The 12581-nt window shown below is 34.2% G+C and overlaps 1 protein-coding gene across 1 annotated transcript; it reads left to right on the top strand.

Moving 5' to 3' along the window:
- Positions 1-1081: 1081 nt before the first annotated feature.
- On the top strand, positions 1082-7018 carry LOC110885752 (vacuole membrane protein KMS1). Its single transcript, XM_022133459.2, has 8 exons — positions 1082-1262; positions 2354-2565; positions 3085-3163; positions 3253-3555; positions 3661-3815; positions 4661-4777; positions 4881-5060; positions 6668-7018. The coding sequence occupies exons 1-8, from the start codon at positions 1250-1252 to the stop codon at positions 6836-6838; spliced, it is 1230 nt and encodes a 409-aa protein (XP_021989151.1). The 5' UTR covers positions 1082-1249; the 3' UTR covers positions 6839-7018.
- The last annotated feature ends 5563 nt before the right edge of the window (positions 7019-12581 follow it).

Raw genomic sequence — 12581 nt, forward strand, 5'->3', positions numbered from 1 at the left:
TAAAATTTAAAACATCTTTCACCTTAACAGAAAAAATGAACTGAGTTAGTGATTTGGATGAAAATTTATAAAAATTATGTGACAAAACTATTAATTTTTTTTTTCTAAAAACTCCATGTATATTCTGTTTTATTATATATGTAACAAAAAATAATTAAATAAAAGAAATTAAAAAGGGTTTGAGTAAATTGCCAAAATCGTCCCTGTGGTTTTTATTTGCCAGTTTCATCCAAATATCCTCAACTTAACGGAAAAAATAAACTAAGTTAGTGGTTTGGATGAAAATGGCAAAAAGTTACAAACGTTGGGGGGCAATTTGGTACAAAAGTGTCATTTTGGACGAAAATGACAAACGTGCCCAAACTTTAGAGATGATTTTGGCAATTAAATTGTAAAAAAACAAGTAATTATATATTATTTTATTATTTAATGATATTATCGTAAAATACGAAGAAAATAAAAAAAAACAGATTTACTAAGTATAAAAATGTAACCAAAATTTTAATTCCATACTATTAATTTATATTTTTTTGTGCTTAATAGGGTTGTACCCTATGTTTAAGGGGTTGAAAAAAATTGATTTTTCACTTTTAACACAAAACTTCTCATCTTTTACAATTTAACCTCTTTGATTATTTTTACTTTTAACCTAAAGCTTTTGATTCTTTTTGCAGTTTAACCCAAATACATTTTTACTTTCAACATTGGTCTTCCATACTTTTCATCTTTCGCATGTTTTTTGTTTTACGTTTCGTTCTAAATTTTGTGAGTTAACACACCGTAACGTGCGAGTGAGGCTCAACGTTTTTTGTCTATTTTTTCTCGTTTGACATGCCCGCCGCAAGGCGTGTATTTATTCCCGTTTGACGTGTTTGTCACAACGCTAGATCAACTTAGTTATTTTTTCTATGTTTTACGTTTTAGACTAATATTTTTGCATTGACACGCCGCAACGGTGTGTATGGTTTAACGATTTTACGTTTTCTTTTCGTTCGGTTTTATTTATTTATTTATTTTTTTGTTTTTACAAGCTTTTTCGGTATTAGGATTGGCGGGTATGACATTGGTGCTATTGTGATATGAAAATAATAAAGACACAAAGAAAAGAAAGAAAGAAAGAAAGAGGCGGCGGCCTTTAGACTAAACACAAACTTGAAGTTTCCCTCTTGTCAGGGATTCACTGTTGATTGAAGATTTTACACCATCGCTATGTGTTACAGTATGTGATTTTGATCAATCTTCCTTCCACATGTCGATCTCAGGTTAGGGTTTTAAAACTATGATCCTGTCAATGGGATTTACAGTTTCAGGTTGTTTGATCTGATTTACTCTTAGGATCCTTGTTGTTGTTGTTGTTTTGATGGATTATTGTTTGTTGTTGATTAAGCTGCTTATGTGTTTGGTGTATTGCAGCAGCTATTATTGTGTTATGTTAGCCTAGAATAGATTGTTGTTACAAATATAGGATTTATGCAGACAAAACTTTTAATGCTAGACTTCCTATTTTCAAACACTTTTTAGGTTAAGTGTTTTTCTTTCTCATACCTGTTGTAATAAATCAAACAATGATGGTTATGACATGAGAAAGTGAATTCATTTTGCTCTAGCTTTCACTGTTTGTGAAGCTATTTATGTAAATATCTTTCGGATTGAAAAAAAAAAAAACATAATGTGAAATCATTTGGGGTAAAAATCTGTTTCTGTGTTGGCGATAGTTTACGTGTCAAAATGACTAATCACTACAAGATCGTGCTCACATGAGCGTCAATCATATTCCAAGTAACAAAACGTATAACATCCCTCCTATTTTCATCTTCGATTTCAAGGACATTATGGAGATTCACAATTCACCTCAGGTTAGCAAGAAAGCAAAGAAGATCATTCACGGTCTTAGTGTATATGGAAAGTAAGGAACGAGTTGGTTTTCAATCAAGTAAAAAGGGTCCGCAAGAAATCTTAGGGGAAATTAAGTCGAGGGGTTACGGTTGGGTTAGAAATAGATCTTCTTGTAAATATATTAGATGTGAGGAGTAGTGGTGTAAATATCCGCTGTATATGTTGTAATTGTCTGCCCTTTGCCCATTTGCCCGTTTGGGAGGAGTGATTCGCAACATAATTAATTTAACTGATCATATAATAAATTATGTTCAATAGCTTTCTTGTTGAGCATCAACAAGTAAATCTATAAACAAGGTAATCTATTATGTTATAGAATCAGGATAAATTGTTATCCGATACTAGTTATGACTTATGGAAGCTTTCCTTGCTTCAACCATTTTAATTATTTGAAATTAGATGTGTGTGTTTTTTAAAGGTGTACGTGTTAGTTAATTGTTTTTGTTAATGCTTGTAGGATTGCTTGAGAAGCATAAACAAGAGCTTGAGAATTTGACACTAACATCACACCCTTTTAAAACATTGAAGCTTTTTATTGTGGCTGTTGCTCAGTATTTACAAAGATCGCTCGTATACCTATTAACACATGGGGTCTGGCTTATGCTTTTAGTTATAGTCACTGTTGCAGGGGTAGTCTTGTTTCTCTCCGCCGATGGTCCCCACGCTACGGTATTTCATACTGCCAATTACATGTTATTAAAATTTTAAAAACCTACCTATGCATTGTAAACAAAATCCTTCCAATTATATTATATATATATTGATTTCGATGGACGATGAATAGTAACTTTACTTTTATAATAATATATAGATTTTTATTATTTTATTATTTAATATATTATATAGTAGTTTATTATTATATTTACTTTTAATAACATATTTGATTTCTTTCCCTGACATTCCATTATAAGTTTTTTTAAAACGAGGTTATACTCAAAATAAAGTATTTATTTGGTATCATAAAACGGTACGATAATAAACTAAATCGTTCTAATGGTTTGACTTTCTAAACAACATGCTTTATTTTCAAATCACGTTTGTTTTACATTATCATTTGCTCGGTTTTGCCGCAACGCGCGGTATAAAAAACTAGTTTTATATTAGATATCACGTGTTATTTTTGGAAGTTGGCGTACCGCTTATGTTACCACTGCTAACGAAGAATACGTTATTCGTCTGATCTTGCAGCATGTTGAAGAGCTTCTTCGATACGTAAGGTTTGGATTGTGGTGGGTGGCTCTTGGCGTTGCATCTTCTATCGGTCTTGGTGAGCTCAAATAAGCAACAATTATATCATTAAACAAAAGACAGAAATCCGCTATTTTCTTTTATTAATTGGTTTTCGCATTTGATTAGGATCTGGGTTGCATACCTTTGTTCTGTATTTGGGCCCGCATATTGCATTCTTCACTATAAAGGCAATGCAGTGTGGTAGAGTGGATCTTAAGAGCGCTGTTTACGATACGATACAATTAAACAAAAACCCTTCATGGCTTAAGAAAGAATGTTCGGAGTTTGGGCCCCCGTTGTTTTCATCCCCACATGAAGGCATTCAGGTCCCGCTTACTAGCATATTACCGCAAGTACAAGTAGAAGCTATTCTTTGGGGCCTCGGAACCGCATTAGGGGAGCTCCCTCCATATTTTATTTCAAGAGCAGGTTTGTAAATATCACTTGTGTGTCTGTGCGTGCACGGTTAATTTCTTAAAATAAAGACGATGAATTTTTTATTTACTTTTTTTACGATGCTGTATCTTTTTGCAGCGAGTCTCTCAGGCGAGATAATAGATGCTGCAGAAGAACTAGATGCATCTTCATCAAATAATCATGGATTTGCATCAATCTTAAATCGTTTAAAACATTGGTTCCTGTCACATGCACAATATTTGAACTTTTTCACAATTTTGGTGCTTGCTTCGGTTAGTTTCAATACCAGATTTATGCTTCATGTTTTGTTTGTTTATTTTATTTATTTACTAGGTTAGAACCCCGTGTATTACACGGGTTTAATAAATGTAATTCTATATACTAAATAAAAAGCAATATATTTTTATAAACCTCATTTATTACACCTGTTGAGTAAATATAATTTTATATATTAAATAATAAAAAATTATATCTTTAAGAACCTCGTGTATTGTGTGGGTTGAATAAATGTAATTTTATATACCAAACAATAAAAAAGTTATATCTCAAAAAAAACTCTGTGTATTGTACGGGTTGAATAAATTTAATTTTTTATAGCAAATAATAAAAAAATGTTATATCTTTAAAAACCCTGTGTATTACACGGGTTTATCTATTGTTAAAAAAAAAAAACTTTCTAAATCAAAATTGATTTTTTTATTACTTTTTAAATTAGGTTAATACTATTTTAAATATTTGGTTTGATTAATAAGTTGTTTAATATAATTTCTCATAGTTAACAATAATAACATTAACAATAAATAATATCCATGTAGTGAAACAATGCTTTTTAGTTTAGATAAGACTTTACGATTTGAAGTTTTAGTTTAGATAAGACTTTACTATTTGAAGTTAAGTTTATGCCAATGATTTAAAGTTGATAAGATTTATATTAATTCAATTAGTATTTAATAATTTAAATTAAATAATAATTATCTACAATTATGGATGGTCTAGAATAATGACAAGTGTCCCTTCATTGGTTTCTTTTATTATATAGTATAGATTTTTTACACTTTTTTTTTTCTTTAAATTGGTTTTTAATTACGTAAGTTGAACTTGTTTAGTTAATTTGTAGGTGCCAAATCCTCTATTTGATCTTGCTGGCATAATGTGCGGGCAATTTGGAATTCCGTTTTGGGAGTTTTTTTTCGCAACCCTTATCGGGAAAGCTATCGTCAAAACTCACATCCAGGTATGGAAACGAAACGGTCAACCAAAATTGCTTCTAAATAATCAGTTTCATACATTATGTATTGAGATTTGAGTTATATAAATATGCTTTTATGCATTTGCAGACGATATTAATCATCTTAGTGTGCAACAATCAACTTCTAAACTGGATAGAAAATGAGTTAATATGGGTGCTTAGCTTCGTCCCAGGGGTGGCTTCTGCACTGCCAAACATTGTAGGTAAACTGCACGCAATGAAGGCCAAATACATGGCTGCCCCTCTGCCAGTCACATCAAACATCAAGGTACACACTTGTCGCTTGTGGGCCCCCTATTTTATTTGTGAGAACACAGGAATTTAACTTTTTGTGAATGGTTCATATTTTATAAAACTGGAAAAATGAATAGGTCATTTTGTTCTGCGTGTTCTCGCAATATATAGAGAAGAGTTAACTTTCGTTTTGCTCCCTGTGGTTTGGTCATTTTAACGGTTTTGCTCCAATAGTTTAAAAATAGTCATTTTCCTCCCTGATCTTTCGAGTTTGTCGCCAGTTTGCTCCCTGGCTCTAACTCAGTTAAAACGTTCAATTAAAAGTAGGGGTATTTCGGTAGTTTACTCCCTGGCTCTAACTCAATTAAAACATTTAGTTAAAGGTCGCGGTAGTCATGGTCGGCAGGTGGATGGTGGTGGCCGGTAGAAAGAGTGGTTGGAAAGATGGGGGGATCAGAAAAGAATTACTTATATACATGTAAATAAACAAGTTATAGGTTTATTTAGGTAAAAAGACTTACATGTCCTTGCTTTTATCTATAAAACTACCAAAATACCCTTCTAGTTAATGGATTTTTTGGATGGAGTTAGAGGCGGGGAGCAAAATGACGATAAGTTAGAAAAATCAGGGAGGAAAATGGCTATTTTTAAACTATTGGGGCAAAACCGTTAAAATGACCAAATCACAGGGAGCAAAATGGAAGTTTACTCTATAGAGAATGGTATTGTGTTTGGTACCTTTTGTTGGAAATCATTAGTATTTGTGAAGTATATATCTCGTCTTTCTCCACGTCCACATTTGTAATTTTGTGTTAAGGCAGTGGTGTGTTTGAAGATGAAAATTGCGTATGAGCTTTAAGAAAATTAATCACTCGTTAGGAAAGTTAAGATACAGTATTTAAAGTAACACACAAAAAAAAGTTGGTTAAATTTGTTTTCTTAATTTTTAAAGTCGTTTGTTTGACTGCAGTATATATTTGACAGACTAGACATTTATAAGTTAGTTATCATGCTGTGTGATTAGTTGATTCGAGTTATGCTTTCTCATAAACGGGCAAACCAAAGGATTACTAGAATGCATAAATACCTCCGTAATCATATAGAGTAAATTACAAAAATCGTCCTTTATGTTTGTCACTTATTGCAAACTATGTCCTTTATCTTTAATAATTACAGAAAACGTACTCGATGTTTGCAAACCCTTGCAAGTTATGTCCTTTAGCCCTAACTCAGTTAATTTTTTGTGGTTAAATCTGACCAAATGGACCTCACATGAAGGTATTTTTGTGGTTAAATCTGACCAAATGGACCCCCACATAAGAGTAAAATGACCAAAATACCCTCATGTGGGGTTCATTTGGTCAGATTTAACCACAAAAAATTAATTGAGTTAGAGCTAAATGACATAACTTGCAAGAGTTTGCAAACATCGAGTACGTTTTCTGTAATTATTGAAGACAAAGGACACAATTTGCAATAAGTGACATACATAAAGGACGATTTTTGTAATTTACTCTATTCACAATAATATTTACCTGTTAAATTCAAAAAGATGGTTAAAAATGTGTTAGTAGGTCCCCGGTCAACTCAGATGTTTTGACCTGCCCATCTTATAACCACTAATGCTGTATATAATTTCAGGTGAAATCATGGGATTTATCTTTTGCTTCGGTTTGGAACTCTATCGTATTGCTAATGCTGATCAACTTTTTCGTCAAGATTGTGAATTCAACAGCACAGAGGTATCTAAAGACGGAGCAAGAAAAAGAAACGGCTGCTTTGAAAAGGCGAGTGGAGGAGGATAGTCATTAGTTTCTGTTGAAAAATGTTAGTTAGAAAAACAGAAACGATTCTTGTTCACATTGTTTGTACTCATTTATAGTAACAATAGTTGTAGCCTCATAGACAGACTAATAGCAGACAATTAACTTTGGATGTTGCATGCATCTTTGGTTTACATGCTCTCATGGGTATTCAGACAACTCTTGATCCTCGGTTTGACTGATCCGTATCAGTTCATTTACTATGGTTCGGTATGGTAGCGGCACTTGGTATCACAACCAAAAGATAATATCCAAAGTCGTGATATGATTAAAAAAAAGGTATCAACATGTGCTTTACATTGATTTAAACTATAAAACTAATATTTTGAAAGACGAACACATGGCATACCCGAAGATCACACAAATAACTCATTTTTAACAATCATTATTTCTATGACATAAATTTTGAAGGATTTAAAAATATATAATCTTACATGTTAGAATATAACATGTGTGTGGAAATAAAATATTCTCTAATTTGTTTGGATGTGATGTAAAACCAATTTGGATCGGGTTTCTTTATTCACACACCCTTATTTTCTTATTTTTCACATCTCTAGATGTATACGGTTCGTATAACGTCATACGGCCCATATAGAATGTTGTTGCATAGAAATAGATATAGTGGAATGTTTTTTTGTTTTTTTGTTTTATATGTATATGGGTCGTATAACATTATACGAGCCGTATACAATTGTATACGAGCAATATAATGTTATACGGTCTGATGTTTATTTTTTGTGAGGTTTTATCAGATTTTTGGGTTTTTAACATCTGTATACGGGCCATATAATGTTATATGACCCGTATATAATAAAATAATTTTTTTTTTTGTAAAACCGAAAAACTGTTTAATAAGTTTTAGTAATTGTTTAGATAGTATTATTTAAATATATCGGATTATGTTACGAGTTTGTAATTAAACGTACTACTAGCGTTGAATAATTTTCCACTTTATTATGTGAAACGTCTATGTTACAATAGTATTTGTCGTATTATTTTTTATGTATATCGGATTATGTTACGAGCTTGTAATACTACGAGTTTTTAATAATTAAGACATATATTAACAACAAAACATGTACATAGGATAAACAATACGATAACAATTATCAAACAAACAAGATAAAATGTAAACATAAGATTAGTATTTACAATGTTTTACATCTAAAACAACAAAAGATAAATATTTACAATATTTCAAATGAAAAACAACAAAACCAAAATACAATAAGCAGCTACAGCGATGGTGGTGATGGTGGTGGTGGTGGTGGTGATGGTGCAGCGCCAGCTCGTGGAGGTAGGGGCGTGGATGCATAGCACTAATCGCCTCCCTCATCTACTGTACGTCGCTCTGTATACGGGATACGTCCACCCGTACAGCAGGTCCAGTCATGCATGTGAAACCTTCTTTCGTAGGAAGTCAAAGACTGGTTTGTCATGGTGATCCATTGTTCGGCTCTTGCTTTCTTCAATTTTACATTTTATCTTTGTTACCTGGTTTTTTAGGAGTTGATCGATAAGCGGAACAACTTTATCCAATGTGTTGTTTGGTTCGTTGAGGTATCTCTTCAAAATCACATGTTGACTCTCTACCCTATTAATTGTACGCTAACCAAAGTTCAGATATTGATCGGTCCAAAAAGAAACAAATTGTTCTCTAAATGGTTCTAACCAGTTAGAAAACAAATAATCCATAATATCTGAAAACAAAGTGAATTGTAGTTAAGACAAGTCAGATACGTACGATTAATAAGAAAATTAGTACGAAGCTTACCGTTGTTTTTTTTGCTTGGCAGTCCTGCTCGTATTCGCTCGTACCAGTAGGTGTAGTCAACAGCGGTCGTTGAGTTAATCAGCTTGCGCCACTTGTATAAAAACGTTTCCCAGTCTTCTCTTGTTTTAAAGCCTGGCTTGCAATATTTGGCGATATTTTGTTGTATGTGCCATCTACACAGTGAATGTCTAGTGTTCAGAAACACGTTTGCACTTGCGTTCATAAGGGCGAGATCTTTGTTTATTACTATTACATGGGGCTCTATAACACTGTCCAATGAGTCTTTCAACCACTGTAACACCCACGTGAAGTTTTCCTCTTTCTCGTTGGTTATGAATGCATGGGCAATGCAAAAAGATAAGTATGTGGATGTGACACCGATAATCTGAACTAGCGGCATTTTGTATGGGTTCATCTTGTAGGTGGAGTCTATAAGCATGACATGCGGGAAGGTGCGCCACAACTTGTTTGGCACCGGGTGGATAAAGTAAATATCCAGTACCATTCCGTCGTTTTTAGATGTTCTGTGGAAGAAAACAAACCCAACTGTCTTCAACCAGTGGAAAGTATCTGCATTGGAGTCTCGTTGACTTGCTCCCTTCAACCCAATTTGGCTCGCGCGTTGTATATGGTATTTCTTGTTTAGACATTTTCGGGGTTCTGTTCTTTAATGGTAGTAAGAATGTCGCGTGGTCGCATGTTCTGATACGTCAATTGTTCTAACATCCTCTCTTCCGCTGGAGTCAGCCTCATTAGGGACCGGACGGATGACCCTTGGGATACAGGAAGGGTCCATGGTTATGCCTAGCTTTGTCAACCCTTAGAGTCCAAAAACGTGACCTCTTTCTGTATGTCCCGATTAGTTGGAACTCGCAACCGGTTTTTCTGCTCCCGCTATGTCTGACCATGGCTGTTGACTACGTAAGCCATATTTTTAACGGCTGGTCGTTTGGGGGTTCTCGTAGATCGTGCATTTGGTGACTATGGCGTACCCATTGTGGCGTCCGATTGCTTTACACCACTCCACCAAATCATCCATGCTATCAAATTTCTAACGAAACACTTTGGGGTTATAAAACAATACTATAAAACGTACGACAAATAAACGTTTAAATAAACGTTATACCTGATCGGTTTCAAACTCACTAGGTTCCTGGTCACCGTTTGGACCCTCAGGCGGCGTTGTGGCGGTCCGCCACGACCGGGAGGGGATTGAAAACTACCGGGCAGCGGTCCACCACTACCAGGAGGGGATTGAAAACTAACGGGCGGGGGGGGGGGGGGGGGTGGATAATAACCAGCATAATTACCCTGACATGCATCCAAATCCCAAGGATCCTGACTTGCATCAGATGCAAGATGGAGATCAAACGGAACATCTAAATATAAAAAAACTCGGATTGTTATTTTGATTGATATCATAACTCGTCTAATTCGACTCGCTAGCCGAGTCACCACCGAAAAAGTTATTGTCGCCCCAAAACGACATTGTCACATTGATGATGTAATATAATTTGAATACAGAGAAATATAGAAGAAGCGAATAGAAGTTGAATGAAAATGAATAAGAATAGTGTCGTTTATATAGTAAGTTTTTACAGAATATTACATCGTTTCAAATTATTAACACCCGAATCGAGGAATCTAATGTCGAATCAAACAACTCGCACGATAATCGAGGAATAAAACATCGAATCGAGGAATCTTACGTCTAGTCGCACGCGTATTGAGGAATAATACGTCGAGTTAAACAGTTTAAAAATAAAAAAAATTCGATGTATACGGGCCATATAACTTTATACGGCCCGTATAACTGTATCGTATACATTGTATACGACTAGTAAAATCTTATTTCACATGGTGTATACGGGCTGTATAACCTTATGCGACACATATAGAATAAAATGAACTGATTTTCATAAGGTTATACGACCCGTATATACACCATGTGAAAAAAAGATTTTACCATGTGTGATTATTAGGACTCTTTAGATTCTTTCTATTTCTCACGTGTGAAGTAAAAAAAGAAATGTCATTAAGGGGCATTTTTATAAATACCTTTTAAAATAGGGATAATTTATGTCTTGTAGCTAAGCATTTCGTCTTTTATTTTTAATTAATATATAGATTAGCTTAATTGAAACATACATGCTTGTTTACCTCAAATCATTCCGGTAAACATTTTCTTTTGTCCCTTGTCATAGAATTAGCTTATTCACTAACTTTTAGATTTTCGATTTTTAATTTTCTCAGCAATAAAAATTATAAAGTATACAAAAATAAGAAACATATTTAAGAATTCCGATGTGTAATTTTATAATAAACTAATAGGCACATTTGATATTTGACGTAAGTACATATGTTATTGCTTCACCCAAGCTATATGGTGCCGGAGGGGCTTTATCACGCCATGTTAACGTGAGGTTTATCGTTAACTTGTAAGTGGACCTCTCCTCTTCCTCTAACGCCTGCCCCCATTGCTTTGGTTGAGACCATGGATGGCACCACCCATTTGGCTAAGGCGGGATGGTGTTGGGGGCCCACACCGTATAGTCTTACAACTTGAAAGCCGCATGATATTATAATTAAGAGTAAATTACGTTTTTGGCCCCTGTGGTTATATCAGTTTTACTATATTGGCCCAAAATAAGATTTTTTAACATGCTTGCCCCCATGGTCCTTATAACTAACATTTTTGGCCCCTAAAGCTAACCAAACCCTAACTAAGGTTAATTTAATTGTCACATGTTCTGCACATGATGTCTAAATTAGTAATTTTACCTCTCCTCCTTTATAGTCCCCATACTGACATGTAATAAAAACAAATCAAATCTCATTATATCACCCAAACCCTTGAATTCGTATCACCTTCTCCAAGATACCCCCAAACCTCCATTGAAATTCCAGTGATCAAGCAGCTGAATAAGAACGACGATCAACCAGTACGACAATGGTTTTAACCCTCTGGTGGGTTCGTGAGAAAAAGGAGCAGTTTGATCCTTACGAAGTGTATGGTAAGTGTTTCTAACCTAAAAAAATCATTGCTTTAAGATTATCCCAGTAATGTTCTTAAAATCTTATACTTTATCACTGATCCTTTAATGGTAATTTCTTTATTACAGGGGATTCTCCTAATATATTCACTATAAGAATCAACCATGGTGGTGTCTTTGTGAATTCCCCTGTTAAAAGGTATGTTGATGGAACGATTGACCATGTTGATATGGTGGATTCTGATGCATTTTCTGTGATTGAGCTAAATCACATGATTACTGAACTAGGTTATCCGAAGGAACAAATTATGTTTTATCATTTCTTAGTTCCAGAAACACAAATTAGTGATGGTTTAAGACCATTAGGTAATGATCAAGATGTGCTTTTGCTTATTGAGCATGTTGCTAAGTTTAAAGTTATAGATGTGTTTACTGAACAATGGTCGTCTAGGTTAGGTGTTGAGTACCATTTTACATCTCCAGTTAAGTCATCTAGTGTGGTTATTGAGGAGTTAGAAAATGAGGATCCACAACCATCTATGTCTAAGCCATCACACCGTAGAAGAAGACCACTATGCCTAGAGTATTTTCCACAGTTTGAGACTCCAACTGTTAATGCTGATGATACCAGTAGGCATGAAGAAACCAGTAGGCATGATGAAAGCAGTATGCATGATTCCTCCTTTAATTAAACAACTTGCAGCTGTTGAATTAAATACCATGTCAGTATGGGGACTATAAAGGAGGAGAGGTAAAATTACTAATTTAGACATCATGTGCAGAACATGTGACAATTAAATTAACCTTAGTTAGGGTTTGGTTAGCTTTAGGGGCCAAAAATGTTAGTTATAAGGACCATGGGGGCAAGCATGTTAAAAAATCTTATTTTGGGCCAATATAGTAAAACTGATATAACCATAGGGGCCAAAAACGTAATTTACTCTATAATTAATTCAAAGAAA

This window comes from Helianthus annuus, chromosome 3 (genome assembly GCF_002127325.2).
Source record: "Helianthus annuus cultivar XRQ/B chromosome 3, HanXRQr2.0-SUNRISE, whole genome shotgun sequence".
Classification (NCBI taxonomy): Eukaryota; Viridiplantae; Streptophyta; class Magnoliopsida; order Asterales; family Asteraceae; genus Helianthus; species Helianthus annuus.

Bases quoted from the DNA above. Each gene is read 5' to 3' on its own strand.
- LOC110885752 (XM_022133459.2), top strand. The intron at 3,164-3,252 runs GTGAGCTCAAAT...GCATTTGATTAG, and splicing joins TGCATCTTCTATCGGTCTTG to GATCTGGGTTGCATACCTTT. The intron at 4,778-4,880 runs GTATGGAAACGA...ATGCATTTGCAG, and splicing joins TCGTCAAAACTCACATCCAG to ACGATATTAATCATCTTAGT.